The following is a 20,752-nucleotide window of genomic DNA, read 5'->3' on the forward strand; positions in this document are numbered from 1 at the left end:
CTAAAAACTCACGATAATCCACAATCCAATTGTATAAAGTTCTTTCTTCCTGAACACAAGCTGGAGGATGTTACATAGAAGCCAAAATGGAGCGCTGTTGGAGACAAATAGAAATGTGGATGACCTCCCATCTCCAAATAACCAAGTTTAACCTCCATAAACGGCACTAAACATTTGACTTGTGTGATTTAAGTGTTACAAGTGAACTAATTTCATTACGGTAACAAGGTGTAGACCCCATTAACAATACACATTCTGCGCTTCCGCAATGTAGCTCAAAGTCAAACAAGAAAAAGAAAAATCTAAAGAGAGGCTGTTCTGCGAAAACGCACCTTCTCGTCCAAAAGCTCAGGCAGTTGCCCTCCATTAAAGTGTAGACATCGGTTTTTCTATGATTATACGGTAAATTATAAGGGTGCAAGTATCTTTTTTCCATCAAGATATTATATATTTCCAAAAAATTAAAATAAAAAAAAACATTGAAATGAACAAATAGTAGTGCTAGTCAGAGAAACTACGTCTGTGTTTTAGGTTCCAGAGCGAAGAGAGAGAAGAACGGAGCACGGCTCCTCAAGCTCAAGAACTATCACTTGGTAGAAAATAATTATGGTTGTCAAATAATTCCAGCATTGTTGTCATGTTTACTTTTATAGGAGTTGATTCTGGGCCGGCCAGTGGCGGTTGGCACTGTCGCCTCCCACAAAGAAGGCTGGGGGTTTGGTCAAAGTGGGAACTCTTACATTTACCCCAGGTGTTGATGAGTGTGGTTTTTTTCTTCTTTTTTTTTCTTTCTCTGTGGCTCTGTGAGGATCTGGAAACGTCACCCCATGATAGCTGAGTTGTCACCCCACTGTAACTGGAAATGCAGGGCAGACACAGTTGAAGAGATGGATGGATGGATGGATGGATGGCAAGAATAGGCTCAGTGGAAACTCTCATACTCCGACATGAAGAACAACTTGGTCCAAGTGAAATGGCGCTTGTTACGACAACTTACTGCCAAATCTGGTCAGGAGCCAGATGTCCTCAAGAAACTCAAATATTCTGCCATATCACCCAATTGAATGTCGCCGACTGATCGCAACATTCATTTAGTATGGATTACACAGCAACAGCATTCAAGTTCAAAAGTGATGTTTCTTTTCTGGACGGACAGCATTGATATCACAGAATCCAGAGTAATCCAAAGTAGATGGAATCGTCTTCCATGGTATCGTACGCATTCAATTGTTAAACCAATTGGATTCAGACAGTCTGTCATGGTGGCCTGTGTAAAATGTGCTGTTGTTAAGCACTGTATGTCCTAAGAAATTGCATTTCTCCGGGAGGAAGCCTTACATTCATCAGATTAGATCAGATTATTCTCCACATATACCAAAACGGTGACCACGTGTGCACCTTTGATTGTACCAACCAGTGTAGTACATACAACAGCAGTTTCCTTCCCGCTACAAGTCTTCAAGCTCTACTTGAAGGTTCACACTGTCCACACAGAGACGAGTTTAGGAGTATCTGCCAGAGGGTTTTTTTCTCCAGTTCTCTGCATATTTCATCCACTGGTGTTTTTGATCTCGGATACACCGCTTTTCGAAACCAGGTCCAAGTATGGCCAAATCTCTAGACGCCACCCGTGCATTTCTGCCCCGTGCAGCTTTTGCGACTCACACAACCGAGGCCCACCTCTCCCTTCACCAGCACGTGCTGACCACGAAACCAATGACAACAATGGCCCATTGCGACGTTGTGTTTGTTTCAGAGTTCTACCTTGTCTTGAGTGAGTTTACACTGCAACAGTTATGGGCATGCTCCACATCTTGGCAATGCTGTAAGATATATGCCAGCAGGCCTGGCGCATATGCTACAGTGTTTTTACCCGTTTCATGTGGACTAAAAATGTCTGATTCTATGCCATGTTTAAATAAAGCTTTTTTTTTTTAAACAAAAAAAAAAGTTGTTCTCTCCGTGAAGAAATGCCATAACGACCCCCAACAAAGCCAGCTTTGGAGAGGTTTCTCAGTAGAAATTGATTGATTTATTTTATTGATTTATTTTTGACAGGCTCTGCGGTATAATTATGTAAACTTGCGAAACAAGAAAGTCTAAATGTGCATTCTCAGAGAATAACCCTCAGCGTTAGCATACGACTGTGCAGAAGATTAGCAGCTCACAGTCACTTTGGTGTCACTCAGACCAGCAAATCAGATTTCTCACCGCCAGACTATTCTGTTGCATTCCCGTTTAAGTAGATTACACCATGCTGGCAACGGGACAGAGAAGTTTCAGAGCAGGGACAATATCATGCACACTTCCCGCTTCTCTGCACTACAAACAATAAGCTGGTTTTAAGTCTCAATTTGGCAGCGTCAGGCCTGTTGTCCATTTGAGGAAGCCAGACAAGAGGACAGGGAGTTAACCATTATTGTTGCTGAGGGGAAAGAGGGGGCGTGGCCAGTCATGGTATTAATGGGGGGCAGATGGAGTTTTTCCATAACAACTGGTGGTATATTTCCATTGTAGAGCTGAAAAGCACCAGCTCAGGAAATAATTCCCACCAAGGGCCTCATTGGACATTTCTATTGAGCATGAGAATAATCAAATTCCTGTCGGAATTCATGACAAATTTACAGTAGTTTCGCCCAGTTCCAAATACACGCGACGGGATAACATCCACTGAAATGAATAAAAATGAACTGCAAGTTGTCTCTGCCTGTCTCAGAGTTCAGGCAGACAGACCCCAAATTCTGCATATGCCCACTCAGCCATGTGCAAGCCTTAGCAATCAAATCAATGTTAATTAGACAAAGCATTTTTTTTTTCTTCTTTTTTTCTTGCTCCTATCCTACCAGGCGGAGAAGTTCTGAACTCCACCAGGAAGCTCCAATGGTGTTTATTTTATCCATTTTGAAATGTTTATTAATTTGATGTATTTCAGAAGTTGAATTTGCTCGACTTTAACAGATACCCAAAGACGTCACTACATAATGTTCCATCCAGTAAACTTCGCTGCTCCAGCTTCAAATTGCCTCAAAAGTCCCTGGACTGAAAACAGCTGGTATAACTTTTTTTTTTACACCGTAAGCGTAATAACCAGCTGCACTGGAGCGTCTGGTTTAAATATCGTATTTCATGCAACTCGCCTGCATCAAAGTGCCTTTGATTAATGCGGCAATTATCTCCAGCCCCTCCCATTATTGATCCCCAGGCATCCGTTACTTTGCATTAAGAGCCTGACAAATGCGCACGTGCCACTGGCGGCCATTAGAGATTAAGTAAAACCCTCATTTCATCTGTGAACACAGACAAGAGACGGTGCTCAAATCTCCAAGTAGCGCGTGGAAACAAATCTGGTAAAACTGTCGGCTGTGGGGAAATTGGAGTCCAAACGGGTGGCAACACACGGCACATTAAGCAGTCATTTTAAGAAAGCCTGCAATCAAAGCTATTAAGTATAAGCCTCTTTTAGGGCAAAGCTCCCTGGGCAGTGATTCAAAACTCAGCGACTGCAAGGGATACTGCAAGGGTAACTGTGGCAATAATCCTCAGAATAGGAGAGTGTGCTCCTCTGAGATGCTTGACTGCCAAGGTGTCATAAAATTCCTTTTACCGTAGTTCATCACGACATATAGTGTTGAAATGTGGCCACTTTGGTCAGTAAAGTAAAAAACAAAATGGAAAGTCGTCATTTTTCTCGGTTGACTTAATCATTCTTAATTCAGTTAAATACTTAATTATGGATACCATGCGAACAAAGACACGTGTATTTTGGCTATATGAGCACCAAGGAGACGGTACCCACTCGGACTGTTTTACCCAACCGTGATTAACAAATGGCTTTAGAACAGCAAACGCCTCTTAATAATCATCAAGTGCCTTGTTAAAGCCCAGACAGACGGACAGACAGACAGACAGACAGACAGACAGACAGACCGAAGGCCATTAAGTCCAGTCTGATGCCTGTCGGTCTGTCTCCGTCAAACCAGGCATATATCACAACCATCGACCAATCACAATGATTTTTTTTTTCCATTTCCAAATTGTATTTTTCCTTGCTCTCTCTCTCTCTCTCTCTCTCTCTCTCTCTCTCTCTCTCTCGGCCCCTGCTGAACCCAGAGTTAAATTATGGGGCCAGTTGAGGATAATAAAGGCCAATTAAAGAAGTGTGTTTTCGTCCAGGCTTTTTAGAAAGGCCAAACTATTAAGCCAATGACAGATGCTAGGCCACCTCCATTACGGAGATGACAGCCCACCGCCCCCACCCCCTCATAAAAGGGGTCATCAGTGTGATAGTTGCTCTTCTCCGCCAAGCAATAAAGTAATTAGCTTTAAGGACACCTCCAAGAGCAACACTCCTCCACGAGAGGACCGACAAAAGAGATATGGGATGAGAGACAATTGTAGTACGGAATGTATCAGCTTGAGGTCAACACACAGGCAGCAATAGGTTACATTACCAGAAGCCGTTTTTTCCTTTCCCCCGATAGCATTTTTTTTTAAGTGCAGTGACATCATCCAATGTTCTGATAGAACTGGAGTTAATCTTTCCTATAACCTCACGGTGGACCTCTGGAGAGTTTGTCCAGTTATGCACTGAAACACACAGTCCTGGTTGGAACAACTGCGACCCACCCATCCACCCATGTTCTATGGCTGCTTCTCCTGCACCCAGGAGGCTCCACCTGGGTTTGCTGAGTCTATCCCAGCTGTCGATGCAGGAAGGCAGGTTGACACGCTGGACAAGTCGCCATCTTACCGCAAGGCCGCATCGACTTAACATCCGGGTTCATACTCACTCCACTACAGTCAAATTACAGTTTCCAATTCATCCCGTGCGTGTTTTTTTGGACTGTGGGAGGACGTTGGAGAACCTGGAGAGAACCCAGGGAGAACAGAAAGGCCCCAGGCTCGGGATCGAACCCACAACCTTCTTTCTGTGAGGCGACATTGCTAAGCACAGCACCACCGTGTCACCCAACTGCTTCCAGAATACATTATTGATTGATGACGATGATGACGATGATGATGATGATGATGATGATGATGATGATGAACAAGTGAAGACCAAGGAACAGGAGTACAGCCTACTTTTTAAAAGGACGCATTGGATTTGACTAGACTCGAGAAAAAAATAAACAATGAGCCTTTGAAGTCATTCATTTGAACAGTACGGAGTTCACGTAAAGTGTGAATTAAAAAAAAAGCTGACATTTAAATTCTTTTCACAATTTGAATTGGAGAAAATGAAAGCTGAAGCTGGATTGAATCGACTTCAACGAGCTGCTCCATCCAAGGAGTCTATAGATTCTGACTCCATTGTTTTGTTTGCCTTTGTGGGACCGGCCGCGCTCTGGCCACCCACGGTTTGAACGGACAAGTCGCAACAGACTCACCAGCCAGAGGGACATCGCGGCGGCGTTTCTCTTTGAAGACACCTGGGGCCGTAACTCCCATCCACGGATCCTCGGCTTTCTCCGACCGCTGGGCAAGCTTCTCTGGAATTAGCGAGTTATTGTCCCTCAAAGTTTGGCCGCACTGACCGCGGAGAGCCCGGCAGTCTGAACCTTATCCTGACACACTTCCTGAGCCCCCATTGTTAGCGGGACAAGAGGAAACACACGCGCTCGCACACGATGGAAAGCCAGTGTCAGGAGTTCAAAACATGGAAAGTGAGGGAGAGCAAGAGCCGCTTGCTTGGACGAAGGTCGCTTTTCCAGAAAAGACACTGGACTTGCTTTGCAAAGGCAAAACGCCTTTGTTAGCGTCAGCGGGACAAATATTTGTCCTCGTAGTTAAAATGAAAGTGTCTTCAGAGGATTTAATAACACGAAACTACAACACTGCATTGGCTCATGTGCTAGAGCTTTCAATGGAGGCCATCGAAGGAAGATTTAATACATCAAACTCAGGTTCTTCGTCCAGGATGGTCAGAGTGTGTCACCTTCCACCACCTCCGTCCTCTGCATCCTCCTCTTCTCTCACACCAATTCACCTCATGTGCTCTCCTTGCATTTCCTTTCATTCTAGCTGATACTCTTGTCGCACATCACACCTGACAGCTCACCGGAGTCCATGAATTGAATTTGTTTATTAACATAAATGATGTTGCTGATTTAGTTTGCTCACGTGAGTCCTATCAGAGAGGGCAATGCAGACTTAAAATGCATATAATGCATATTTAACAACTGCATCAGTTCTAATTTTACATGTAACACAGTCATTTCACAGTTACGTTCAGTAGTGCTGTTGGTTAAACAAGGCTTATGGATGTTTAACTTTTTCCACAAACTTTGTTCAGTACAAATAACACCTATATGATTATGTTTGCAAATATTGTGCAATAACATTGTCCAAAATTCTGAAAGCAGTAGTCTACCTCACGAGACGAGACTGACGAAAAACTCATTTCATTCTGGTTGAAGCACTGATGCTGATCGGTTGTAAATGTTTCCGTTGCGTCGTTACGTTGGTTACACATTACGTTTGTTACGTGTAACAAAACCGGAATTAGACACAATTATTTTAAGTCGTTTTGATAAAGTACACGAAAACTACCAGTGTGACTGCAGCGTGTGACTATTTTATCTGCTCATTAAAATTGTGCCACTTATGATTAAAAATCCAAATTGTACACATAGCTGATTTGTTACATAAAACTTTGTATTTTTCAAGCCGACTTGCCTTTTGTATTCATTCATTTTGACCTAACGGTAAAACAGTTTCGGGTCCGGGAGCTATTTTGTGAATATAAGAATGAAATGACACCTGTGTGCCACTCCCACCACTATCCACTGACTGAGGTTTTATTCGCTTCAATACAACTCCAAAAGAAAAAAAAAAAAGACAGACACCAGGCAGCGGCGCCATTTAAGTCAAGACACTTGATCTGTTGGCAGCTGAAGAGGAGACTTTGGCTCCGTGCAACCAGTTCGCTGACAAAGTCCCGTCAAATTAAAATGACCTCTCCATTCTTCTCCTGAGCGACTCCGAATGGAGGCGACTGAGGCTCGACGCAATTCACTGCCACTCGCCCGTGAGCGCGGCAGGGTTTCAGGGGACATTTGATATTCTTCCAGTTTACTTTTCTGGCCCGAGTACGACTTTTACAAGGATTTTGAAGAGAGAGGTGGAGCTGACCTGTTGCTTATGTCAGAGATAGAAACAGAGATAGCCGTCGCTCAGGAGGAAAAAAAAACTAGCACAGGACACACACTTGCAATTGTGCGAACTGCACAATTCCACCTTAACATGAGCAAATTAAAAAAAACAACTCATTATTTATCCCATTCTTGACCAGAAGACTTAAATTATGTTTCTAGTACTTCCTGTACTTCCTGTATAGTTTATTTTTTTTGCATTGTTTTTAGTGTTGCAACAGTGTAGTTTCCCAATTTGGGATTAATAAAGTACATTTATTCTACCTACTAAACAACTCCTAATTAATTCACAATAACTCATTTACCAAATCAAAAACTATGTCTATGCAAGTTGGAAAAACTTGACTGTTTTTCCTCACATCTATAAAAGCAAGGCGGGGGGGGGGGGTCCTGAAGAGGGTGAGATGCAAACACGAGAAGAACCCAGTGAAAACTATACAGGGCTCATTCATCCAAAGCCCTCCGAAAGCCTCCCTGAGCGAGATCAAAGTCTGCCATGTGTGCTTAGGTTTTAACATTTGTGTGCATTGGGGGGGGGGGGGTTGGATGGATGGATGGGTGGAGGGGGGCGAGGGAGGTGGGGGGGGGGGGGTTTACCTTCAAGCCGATTGTTATCGCTCCTCTAAGTGCTAAGCCATGAGTGAGGCCTCGGCCGCCCAGCAGTGTCTAAAACTGACACGGCGCGCCTGCGAGAAGCGCTCGTCAAAATCAACGCCGGGCCCGGGAGGACGTTGGGGCTTCAAATTAGAAGCGCGCGTTGCGTGAGCTCACACTTGTCGTTTCTGATTTAAAAACACAGAGTCAACACAAGACACGCGTGCGCGCGCGCACACACAGGCGCGTGCTGCAGCTGGTTTGTTGCTGGACCTACAGCAGAACAGCTGCTGTAGGTCCACTGCTGTTAGAAAGTCTCAGCACTGGCGCTGACTGCCCCCTGCTGGACAATACAAAAGGACCATACAAAAAATGTTTAACCAAAACATTTTTTGGAGCACCTTTAGCGCCAGTGCATCATGACAATCGAATTCCATTCACTGTCCTGTTGGCTACGGCTTCGCAGGTGCTCTAAAAGTACTAAAAAAGCTGGATAAAGACTTTTTAAAAGTCACATGAACAATATTTGGATAAATTACCACTTAGCTGTCCGTCAAGAAACGCCTTCAAAAGTTAATAATTTGCATTTTAATTGCCATTTTGTTTGACTTGGAAGTGCGATTTTTGTCAAGGCTGCAGAGGTGGGGGTGGAGTTTGCGGTTAGTGGGCGGGGTTTCGTGGCTCGCAGGGTTACACACAGTGCTAACTGTGTGCCAGCGGCGTCGGGACACCCCCGCTTGTCAACTTCACACAAAACGCATCCTCTAAACACGGGGCTAAATTCCTTCCCGCCACCAACTGTAACCCAGGGTGACGGTGAGCCTGCCTGGTCGCTGGGCATTATGCAAACATAAATCACGGCTGACTGGCCACAAGACCTTGTGTGTGTGTGTGTGTGCGTGCGTGTGTGTGCATGTGTGTGTCCGTCTCATGGCTTCACATTTCACCCAAACTTTATTGGTTCCGACGGCCTTTTGTCTGCTTTAATTGAATTAACTTCTCGGAAGCGGAACTTGTTTCGGGGAGAGCGGTGGGACGTTCCGCAGCCGTCACCTCAGCCAGGGAGCCTTTTAATGGTGTTTACACTGGGGCTCACACAGCCAGAGCCTTACAAGAAAGTGGGAAGAAAAGGAGAAAATTTTATAACTGTGTAAAAATTTGTTTTTTCTTACGAGGCGCAAGACACGTGTGTTACACCCCAAATAAAACATAAAGAATAAGTTAAAAAAAATAAAAAAAAATAAACAAAAAAAGGCAAAAAAAAAAATGTAAAGCAACCCCTGTTCTAGGAATAAACATTTTTGCCAAAAAAAATTGAAAGTCTAAATTTAATGGGTTGCAGGTTTTTTGGGTTTTTTTTTTTCAATATACAGGGAGTGTCGCCAAAAAAGGCACTAATGCAACCACACATTTTAACCTGAAAAAATAAAATAAAATTTTCAATTTGAACGAGCCCCAAAAAAAAAACACTGGAAGATTTTCAGAATTCAGTGTCATTAAAAGCAAAAGACCCCTCAACCGATTCGCTCTTCCTTGTTCAAGATGTTTCTGTAATTGCCGGCAAAAGCGTAACTTTACACTTACAATGTCCAGTTCAAAAACCTCCTCTCTGTTTGTCCCTCCCTGTTGTGCTGTTTGTGTCTGCCGGTCCCCAGCCAAGGCGAGGCGTCCGGGTGTCACGTGGCGTCTCCACATCAGATACGAGCGGTGGAATTCCCAGCGACTGAGATAAAGTGTAGCAAACAAGGCGCTGTCATCTCGCTCTCTGGACAAACTTGACCAGGCATGAACTAAGCAGCAGATTAGCGACAGTGCTTACAGTGTTACCCAGCAAACAACATTTAAGGGGGGGGGGATTGGATGGCCGAGTAACAGAAAACAAGCTTTTCATGAGTTTGGGATTTGCCGTGTTGGGAAATTTGGGAACGCTCCCAACAACTTGGTTGTGCTTTGTGGCCTTCCGTGATTCGGGCCAACGTTCACGCAATCATTTTCCTAAAGAATATGTGTCAAGCTGGGGGAAACCGCGCCCCCTTTTGTGTCGACGAGAGTCTGCCTTGCCTTAATATCATGTTAATGGCCAATCATAGTTGGAAACAACAGTCTTATGAAAAGAAGAAGAAGTAAAAAAAGAAAATCTCAACACACCTTAACAACCACAACACATTAAACACATATATTAAAACATCTTTTCGATGCCTTCTCCGTTCCTGCCCACCAGCCCCTCTGGAACTCACTCCTAACTCACATCCATGACTGCAAACCACGACTTAAAACACATCTGTTCCGTACTCTTTTTCATGTCTAGTGATGGTTTTAATGTGACTTACTTTCTTACTTACTTACTTATTGGATTACCATTGATATTACCCTTCTGTTTTTTTTGTTTATTTTAATATAAACTGCATTTGATACATTTGCTTGTATATTTTTGAAGTATTTCAAAAAGAAAAAAAATCTCATGATCGGGTTTGTCAATTGCGGTATTTTATTTTGAAAATTAACCGGATTCTCTCGTTTTTCATTGGGTGACTTGTTGTCTAGCTCGACGCGGATCGCTCGCGGCTCGCGCACAAAATAGACCAGACGCCGAAGCCATCGCTGCAAGGCGCCAGCCGGCCGCGGAGGTGCGCGTCGCTTCGAGTTCCGCGCGAACAACGCGTTAACAAGGGCGCCGAAAGGAAGCGGGTTCTGTTCCGCGGCTATTCGCGACGCCTCCGCCACGTTAATCGCGCGTTAAAAAAAGAAAAAAAAGAAAAGAAAATAGTGCCGTTAAAAGGAGTTTGAGTTAACGCGGCGTTAACTTCGACAGTCCTAATATACATATACATATACATATATACATATATATATATTAAATATATAGAGTATATCTATATAAGATGTATTATTACTATTTGAGAATAATGCATGCATATGAAAGCAGTAACCAATTACCCCTCACTGAGAGGCTCCTATCTATAGTCTATAGTAAATCTATAGTAACAAAGATCCTTTAAACAAAACAAAAAAAGCTCATGACTGAAGTGCCTGGACTGTCTGGAGCCAGGGACCCCACCCAAAACCCGTTTGCTGCCAAATTAGCCCGCTCCGTACTCCGTCCCCGCTCCTACTGTTTCTCCAATGACAGACAGTAGCAGACAATCTGTAATGTCAAGCCCTGACATGTTATTAATATGATTTACAAGACCCTTGGGTTGAGAAGAGCTCACCGCGTGCAAGGCAGAAGACAGCCTGGATCAACCCTCAGATACAGAAAGTAAAGGATCAAATTTTTTTCGTTTCGTTTTTTCTTTCCTTCATTTTACCAGGGAGCATCAAAAGTATAACTCACAATATAAAATATCTTTATTTAAAACACTGCATGACTGAAGCTCAGCACATTGATTCACGCTTCTCAAAATAAGTCCGATCTTGGAAGGGTGTGAGTCTTTTTTTTTCACGTGGCCCAACTTCTATATCTGAATGCGAGTTACAATGTGCACATCACACAAAAGACTCAAGGCTATTTTATACACTGAGCAGGGATATATATGTGCCTGAAGTCCAGTTTGACCTTCAGCATGACCTTAAATCATCCAGAAAAATGTCATAGGCCAATTCTGAGTGCATGCTAAAAGTGAAAGTGTGGCCGCGCCACCTCACGTGTGTAGTTTGCCACTGTTGGTGTTGACTCACACTCGCTTATCACCATTTGTGATTCGCATGTCACCCAAGTGTGGCAGATAAGGCAAGTGTATGAGTGTCAGCGCATGGTTGGCGTCATGCTTAATGTGCTGTGCTTTCATGCATGAGGTAGGTCAAGAAATAACCTTCTTTGACTGTTAAATAAAAAAAATAAAAAGCAGAAATAGAATTAAATGGCTTCTTCCTAAGGGACACAGAATCGATTTAGTTATCCACTTTGTCCAAAAAAAAAAAAAAAAAAAAAAAGGTGTATGGGAGCTGCGAGTGGAGGAATTCGGGATATTTTTGGAGTGATTCGGGGCTTGGCGGGGCAGACAGGCATGACGGAGGCATAGAAGCAGCAGATTATCTTCTCTGTCCAACGTCATGTAAAATGAAATGGGCTGAAAGGGTGAAACCGCACAATTTCGGTAATCCAATACGCCGCGCGTGCACACTGGGGGAGTCCGCGCAGGCGAAAAGGCTTTCACGCCTGACGTCTTACTGCTGTCGTTGCTGTTGTTGTGGTTGTTGTTGTGGTTGTTATTTGCCGTACAATCGACGACAAATCGATTGCCAATGGAATAATGCGCCTACGGATTCGCCCATTTGCCTAAAGCAAAGCAACAGAGACATGTTGATCTGCTTGGTGTGTGACGAGAGACGTGCGCCAAATCCTGTCACCACCGGTCTGTCACTCTCACACGTTTCAAACTGCATCTTTGAATTTCATGTCCGTTGAAGAGGCTTGATTTGATCCAACAATTCTGCATGTCTTTCGTAAATGTGTTTGATGTATATTTTCACAGTTTAATGCAATTTGGAGGAACATGAACACACTTCTGCTAATGCAATTTACAGAATATCTAATTTTGGAAAACAAGCATGTGTTCAGTGAGCTAATAATACTAAATACACATCACAGATGGCCACATCAATCCAAGAAGAAGCGTAAAAAGATACAAATTGATATGAAGCCAACTTTGACTCGCGGCCATGGCGTCATTCAATTTTGTCACAGACGTGCGAGGGTGAAAAAAAAACATAGAAGCAAAATTCAGCTGGACTGCGGCCGTATAAAAAGCCCGAGTGTTAAGACACAAATGTGCGGCACGCCGGTGCCGCTCGTGTAGGATTTCAGGCGTGCGCGGCACATGTGTGGCAGTGGGTCCGAGAGTGTGATTTAATTAAAGATTCCTTTGCCTGGTGCATAGGAGCGACACACCCACCCTCATTAACAGGGATCAGCGCGGAACGTGGAACATGTGCAGACTCCTGTGGCGGAGGAGGCGTCGGGTTTCTTGCGCCGTTCGAGCAATAACGGCAACAAAGGAAAAAAAAAAAAAATTGTTCTCTTCTGGTGGACAATCAACAGTGGCGCTGCCCATGGGGCGAGAAACCCAGAAACACTCCCTCCACTCTGAAGGATACGTCATATGAACCGCCGGTCTTCTGCTTGGCCACGTTGTGACGTTGAGTGAGTTTGTTGCACCCGATGGTTTCAGAAAAATCCCATTTTCCCCCCATTGGCCCAGTCCAGTGAGGAACCACATTCCGGTGCAAATACCTATGAGATTCCCTCCACGGTGGAATGTCTAAGTGTGCAAGCCTATCCTTTTAAAAGCACCGAGGGTGAACTAGCAACAATGATCTGCCTCGGCTTGTTACAAGCACCGGTGCAAAAATGGAGGAGAAGAAGAGGAAGAAAAAAAAAACCCACCAGGCTTTCTTCCTGTGGGTATTCAGAGTAGATGCAGCATGTCAAAGGGAGGGATTTATTATGTCCGCCCCAAAAGAAAACCCATTCTTACCAATGGCCAAAACGTGATTAGGGCGACCTGGGCAGGCCAGCCTCACCTCACTCCAGTGTCCCAGTAATTACCCTTCGGAGCCCTGTGGCATCCGACCCGGGTGAAAGACTCCCCGGGAGAAAAGGGAAGAGTCACAAATATCGACAAAAGCCACATTTTTTTTTTTCAGGCAAAGAGGACGCAAGTCGGGAGAGCCGGAGCTCCCCGTCCATCAAGCAGGAAGTGCTGTGAAAGGCCCCAGAGGGCCCCGTAGTGGGACTTTGTGGGTCCTGGACGTTGCCAAGTGCGAACTCCACGTCCTCTTGGCAAACATGAGGGAGTAGCCAAGAAAACACCCCCACGTCCTCGCACTTAAAGCAACATCAACAGCAAGGTCCTCCCCACGAGTCGCGAGGTCTTCGGCCGAGGTGGAACTCGCGCCTCTTGCGTTCGCGTTCTGAGGAAAGCAACGCTCAGCGGTGACTCCGGAGGAGAAACACAGCGAGAATACGTCGCTTCGGCCTGTCTTTCCGACCGTCATCCTGTCCCATGTGCACTGCCAAGCGAATTAAAGACACTTTGGGAAGCTCAATGAGCAGCTTTTGTGCGCCAACATCTTTTGTTCGGAAGGCTTTGAAGGGCTGCGTTATGCATCACTGAATCAGAAATGGCTTAAAAGGCTGTTTGGAAAAGAAATATCCGCTCATTGGCTTCGCACGTCCTTTGACCGCCAAGCATTTAAAGTCAAGGCGTAAACGCTTCCAAACCTGGGATCAAATGAGAGGGTGATTGTGTTCAAGCTGTTGGCAATTTCTTCTCAAATATTGAAAATGACTTTTTAACACATTCTGGGACGGGGATTGGAAGAGTGTATGCATAAAGGCATGCATTTTGAAAAGGCATTTTGTCATATTGCCATAATAAACGGAATCCAATTTTAAAATAAAGTAAAACGTACCAACTTCATCTAGTGTATGGATGTAATCATATTCCATAAATGCTTTGGAATCAACTCATGGACTCATCTGATAAAGAGAGCTGAGGAATATTTTGAAAGGGAAGCGACAATTGTAATATGAGACGAATCTTCACTCTGCCACATTCAAGCAGGCCAGTCTGATTAAGGCAGGTATCTACAGCTCGATGCTCCCTACTGGTACTAGGGGGCAACACTGTAACTCGCTGGCCAACGTCCAACGTGCGGTAAAGCAAAAGCATTTACTAAAGGCAAGCAGAGAGAAGCCAACAGTGCCAACTGCTTCTCCACTTTTATTGTGGAAATTCCATCGAAATCCGATAGAAACTGCCACGACTGGAAAAGCGACGCTGGTCTCTTCAGTGTCCGCCTTCTTCTGGGGATTTGGTGGGCCGCTTACGGCAGCTGCTTCGTGTTTCCAGTCACTGGGTTAAAAATAAATGAGCCAAAGCCAGAACTTTATTGGAGTTTGGCAAGACTTTACAATTGAAGGCGAAGCAATTTAGCCACCAGACAAAAAGCAGATAACAGTTCGGGATGGGAGATACGTTATCGTTTGCGATATACTGTTAAAAAAAAAAAATTCCCCACGGTAAGAATACGTCATAACGCGATAATAACGTTAAACTCCTGTTGACTTAATTACGTGCGCAAACGCACTTGCTGCTGGCAGCCGGCAGCTCACACGTATAGCACAATAACAAGCATTGCGGAAGGCGGGGCTGATAGCGTACACACGGTGCTTGAGAATCAAATGTGGATTGTGTGCAAAATGAAGATAAACACAACATAAGCAATTTGCAAACATCCTGTTTTACTTTCTTTCTTTCTTTTTTTCTTTTGCATCTGCGGACTAGGACATCGAGGCACCTGGCACGACTCCCAGTCAACCTTAGCATGGACCTTTTAAGGCTTTGTGTTCTAAAGTAACTCAGAGCCGATGTTCAACCCTGTCGTTTATCCACACCGTCTTTCCACGAGCGATCTTTCTTTCTGTTCTCTGTGGGGCTGATGTTGTTCGCGAGCTGCTGCTTCTTTGAACACAGCGCGCTTCGGGTGTTCCCCTTCTTCGTCCGCATTCGAGGAGTTGACTTGCGGCGCCACACCAGGCCGGGCATAGGTACTACATCGTTTTCAGTCTTTTCCAATGTATCCGTGTAAACGTTGTTTTTTTTGTTTTGTTTTGTTTTGTTGTTTTAATCAAATACGGCTTCGTGTAAACGTGTCTTTTTCCGAGTGCGGTCTCGTGTGCCGTTTCAAAAAAAAATCCAAGAACATGGAGTTGAACTGTTTTAGATTTTTTTATCGTCACTTTTACCGTTATCGCAATAAATGCCAGAAATTATCATGATAAAATTTTTAGTCCTTATCTCCCATCCCTAATAACAGTCACGGACAGTATTGACCATTGGGAGGTGCGACCATTTGCAGATGGTCGCGCTGACACCAAACGCCATAGTTTGAAGGTGAAACCTTTTCGTTCGCCCAACATAGCTAAGCAAACAACGTGTGCATTTGCTCTCGGTGTCGTACCCTCACCCGAGTTAATGCCCAACATCTCACATGTACAGAGGCTTCCTTCTCCCAAATAAAGGTCAAATTCCTGTGTGCATGGGCATTAAACGTGAAACGACAGGGGTTAACCTTGCCGCAGCATCACAAACCCTCTGTCGGGTCAAGCACACACTGGGCCAGACTTCCACAGAGGAACACACAGAGAGGCGCTTGTTCTACGCCCCTTGTGCAGGTCGGTGTCGGCAGGTAGGAGTGAAATGATAGGCCTCCCCAGGGGCGCAGCACAGAGGGCGCACTGTTCCCCCCCCCCCCACAACGGCTGGAACACGCAATGGAATGCAATATGGGGCGGCGAGCCGCTTTCAGTTCACCACATACCTTTTTATCAAAAATCTTGAAATCTCTGGAAGGCCCCGCCGCCTGACACCGTGGCGGCGCGTTCAGGGAACAAGGCTAGAGAGCTCGACTTTACACGCATCAAAGCAAAATAAGGGTGACTTTCCCCAAGTCCAGAGAAACTGAGGTGTTTTCCATGTCTTGAGTTTGGTCTGTCGGGAAAACCGCTGACCTCAAAACCCGTCCCGGATGGGTTGTATTGGTAGACCAAACTAACTCCGGGGCAGATTCATAAGTGGTATGAACATAAGTTGGATATTTACACTAATTTTTCTTTTTTGGCTGGCTGCTTCTGTCTTCCTCTGAAGAGTTCTGTGTCGGTGCTGTGACATCTTAGTAGTTGTCAGCTGTCTGTATGTCAAGAACATTTAAAGCAAAAACCAATAAAGCCTATTATCATTATTACATCTGCCGAAAAGAAAAGAAAATGTGTAAAGATTAGGATGAATTTGTCTGAATTACAATTCACATATACTCTCAGAGTGTTTGTAGCGAACAAGCTAACAGTTATCTTCCAACAAATATTGTCGATACAAATATTCAGTCTGTTAAAACACATCTATCTGGACGTCTTCTCCACACAGTGTGTAGAGCAACATCCAGCTTCTTTTACAACATATTAACCTGATGGCGCTACGAATGGTGATCCAATTTCTCAGCAACAAGCACACACAGCGAACATTACTGTCACACTAGAAAAAAATTGAAGACAGCCTATAATCAAACGCACCCAAATGGTGCGGTTTGAACAAGGCAAAAAAAATATTTTGCCTGATTTGAAACAACTAGCTCTATGCAGTTCTGTGATACAAATCAAATCTGATCAGCTCAGTTTTATTCATTTAGTTGGTTAAGGGAAATTTTGCAGCAGTAGATTGAAACAAATAAGTAATGGGAGATGGCTGTCACGAGAACAGGTGAGTGCATTTAATGCACTAAGCACCAATTCCTTCCTCAACCTGGGGAGCCAGAATCTCCAACCAGATGGAAGGAGAACAAAACTCCTTCAAGGACGGACGGTCAGAGAGGGCGCTAATATCAACTGGGCCTTTTACATAATGTGTCTATGATAATAATCTGTCCAAAGAATGCTGCCAAATTCCAAGAATGGCTGTTTTAAAGGATAATAGACAGATTTCTGCTTCAGCACTGGAAGGCTACCAGAGCACAAGATGATACAGAGAACAGATTCATGAAGAGATCTTTAGGGGAAACAAGAGAATCTTTTGTCAAAATTAGAAAATGCTCAGTTAATGCAAGAGGCAAGAGTTCCTGCATTGTTCATTCAACAATGTCTTCTCTCTTGAAACCTCTCAATTTTTGGAAAAATTACATTTTATGAATTTGTTTGAGTGCAAAGAAAGAATTTCTTCTAACTTTTGAAAATGGTTATTGTGGTGCTCATGCAAAAAGGTCATTCCTCAGATATTCATAACTACTGTGAATTGCACAGATAAATAAAAAAGATTGTATTGTCAATTTTCATGCAACTTACTCATTTGGTATCATTCTCATTATCCTCATGGTCTAATGTCGATGGCCTAACTGATGAATTGCCATCTCACAACATCCGCTAACACGCGGCCCACACATTCTTCTCGTAGCCCAATCCAGACCCCTCATGTGCTTCAAAGACGCAATCGTTTCGTGTGCTTTGGTTTCCCATATGGGGGCTTTACATTTCAGGACGATCCCTATCAGCATTTTGAATTTGCCATGGTGGGCCGCCCAGAGCGATGAAGAAAGAAGCATCCAAGTGCCCCTCTTCACTTTAGACATAAAGTGCAGGCAAACATGAGCCAAGAGTAATTAACAAAGAAAACCTTGAACGCACACATCAAGAATAGCAAACGACCTACGGAAACGCAAGAACATACTGTATGTACATGTGTGGCAAGGCGCAGAGGGCCCGGGCGGGCTTCGAACCCCAGACTCCCGGGTAATAGCCATGCGCACTTAACCATTTGCCAAGTAGCCAGGGCGCATGATCTATTGGAGGCATAGTGACAGGACGGCCACGTCAAACATGCAAGAATACTGCAATTCGTTGAGCACAACCTGCACCTTAGAAAGGACATTCACACATTGTAATATGCACTTCTAATCATAAGTAAGCACACTGAATGTTTGTTTATGCTGAGAGTGACACTTTCCTACTTTACTCAAGAGTGTATTTACATACACTTCAACACCACTGCGTAACAGCCACAGTAATGCTGGCAGAGTCAGGACATTCTTGTACCAGCGCGCCCCATGTGCCCACAGTCCCTGAATGCCTCCGCGCCAGTGGAGTCATAAAGTCATAAAAAAAAAACATCCAGACGTGTCTCTTTAGTGATGCTTCCTGGCTGTCATGTGTTTGTGCAGTAATGTGCGAAAATATGTTTGCTGTATGTCAACAATATTGTATGCTTTTGTCAGAATCTGTATTAGTTAGCCTGGAGATAGTAATCCAAGAGGGTTGCGGAAAGACCCATTTTAGCTAACGGCAAAAAAAAAAAAAAATGACAGGTAAACTTTGAATTAATGAATGGATTTGCTTCTCGAATGAAGCAAAATCAACAACAGCTGGTCAGACAAGTGATCCTGAACCAAAAATCACAATAGAAAGAACAGAATCGTGGAAGCAACCATTCCTCAACGACTCAGCAAGGTGACTTTCTGAGATGCTAACGCAAAGTGTTAGCTACGTAGCCACTCCACCTCTCCTATCGAGTGGATGGCGGTTAACACGGTAGACTTACATGCCACTAGTGCGAGTGTGACAACTGAGTCACTGCAGGTTTTATGCATGTCTAGAAAGGTCGACATTATGCAAATGCAAATTATCGATTAATTCATTAATCATTAGTCGATCAATTAAGGTTTCAACTGATAAGCGGCGATTTTTCCTGAGAACATAAATTTTACAATGAAAAATGTGTAAGGAACACATTATTTAACCCTTAAATAATGTTGAGGGTCCAATGTGACCCACTAGAGAACAGTAAAAACACCCTAAACGTTTCTCCTCTGACTTTAAGTTGACTTCTAATGGGTCACATTTCAACTTTTTTTCTTTAAGTTGTTTAAAAGTAAGTTGCTCTAGGTATATTATGACCATCACAGTATCTACAGGTGAATTGCTCTTTCCTGCCACTACACTGTTATAATGATATCAACTACCCGTGTAAAAAATGTTCAGTTAATCGCGACTAATTTAGTTTAATCGATTAATTTCTTAATCGACAATTAATCGATATTCGATTAATTGTGAACATCCCTAGTCGACATGAATGCGAACCATTTATCAAATGTACATCTAGCAAAGCAGTGCTGCACGCCTTCTAGAATAACGCAAGACACTCGTTTGCTCACTTCGTCATGAACAAACAAAATGACAATGCACATTTCCTTTCAGGCATCTCTATCAGTGCTTCTCCTGCACGCAGAGACCTATCCCAGCTTGGCTCTAAGCAACACTGTAAGATAAACAACCATCAACACTCGTGGCTACGGACAATGTAGAACTGCCAGTTAACCTCAAAGGGACGGCCAGCAAAAAAAAAAAGCCAGAATCTCACCTGTGAAAACTTCTTGCTTCTTGCTGTGAGGCAACTCATCGCTGCACTGCCCATGAAATACATTTTGGAAAACTTTCCTTTATTTTTCATAGTATGAGTCGTAAAAAAAAAAAAAAAAAGAAAAGAAAAGAAAAGAAAAAAATCGTGATATTCATTTCAGTCGACCACCGTCACAACTTCCTCAAGCAATAAGCACCTTGCACCATCTTGTGGCATAAAAAGCCTTTTGATTTATTTCATTTGATACACAGTTACCATTTATTTTGCATCAGTTTCACGAAATACCAGTGCTTGCTATCTTTAAATGCCACCAACCACCAGCAAACAACCAACAACCTGTCAGGCGAGGTGTGAATGTATATACATAGCGTGTCGAGTAAGACGCAAAAGCCTTGAAACTTGTAGTTACAGCTCCTGTCATCTTTCCCTGTATTATATCACTGACAAATCATTTTGTTACAACACAGATGTTTTGTTTTGGGTGTTTAACCAAATGTGTTTAGAATTGTTAGTCACTTGGGCAAGACAAACACAGCACTGCTGAGTGGTGGACATGATAATAATAATGATGATAATAATAATAATAATAATAATAATAATAATAATAATAATAATAATAATAATGATGTCTCAATAACTTTTACTGACTAACGTAACCCAGAAACATTCACCAGCTGGGTATAAGGAAGGACAAGTGGTTTCCAATGACAACCCAATCCACATACAGTAACTTCCCGTGATTTCTCTGTCTTGAAGTGAAGTCAAGCATGACTTAACATCTTCGACTTCAAAGGTCAAAATATCTTATCTGAATCCCAGTTGGACTCGATAGTAAGTTGGGGCTGTAAAGCGCGCAGATACAGCAGATCGACGGCAGGCACCGTTCCAAGCTCTTACCTTCCTCAGGGGCGCTTTCGTCTTCTTCTCGTCCACCTCATGCTGGTGGTGTTGGGGCATTTGCAGAAAGTCCTCCTCGCAGCACATGAAGCTCACCGTGCATCCCATCCGAGCGACGCCGCGGCGCACACGTCCAAGCCCATCCAACAATCCTCCGGCCAGCCAGCCGTGCGCGCGCTCTCTCTTAATCTCTCTCCCTCTCTC

General features: G+C 43.8%; 1 protein-coding gene across 5 annotated transcripts in view; it reads right to left on the reverse strand.

The window, feature by feature from the left end:
* Positions 1-20,727, reverse strand: part of tns1b (tensin 1b) — a 147,366-nt gene extending 126,639 nt beyond the window's left edge. For 4 of the 5 annotated variants that reach the window (XM_076030704.1, XM_076030705.1, XM_076030702.1 and 1 more), the window contains exon 1: positions 20,549-20,727. In XM_076030704.1, the coding sequence (XP_075886819.1) occupies positions 20,549-20,656 (108 nt within the window). In that variant the 5' untranslated portion in view covers positions 20,657-20,727. Of the gene's footprint in view, positions 1-5,387; positions 5,541-20,548 lie in introns of those variants that run through there. The other variant, XM_076030707.1, reaches the window with a different exon arrangement.
* Between the last annotated feature and the right edge of the window lie 25 nt (positions 20,728-20,752).

The sequence above is a fragment of the Nelusetta ayraudi genome, unplaced genomic scaffold (genome assembly GCF_046127955.1).
Source record: "Nelusetta ayraudi isolate G7.1 ecotype Tasmania unplaced genomic scaffold, CSIRO-AGI_Nayr_v1 ptg000031l, whole genome shotgun sequence".
Lineage (NCBI taxonomy): Eukaryota > Metazoa > Chordata > Actinopteri > Tetraodontiformes > Monacanthidae > Nelusetta > Nelusetta ayraudi.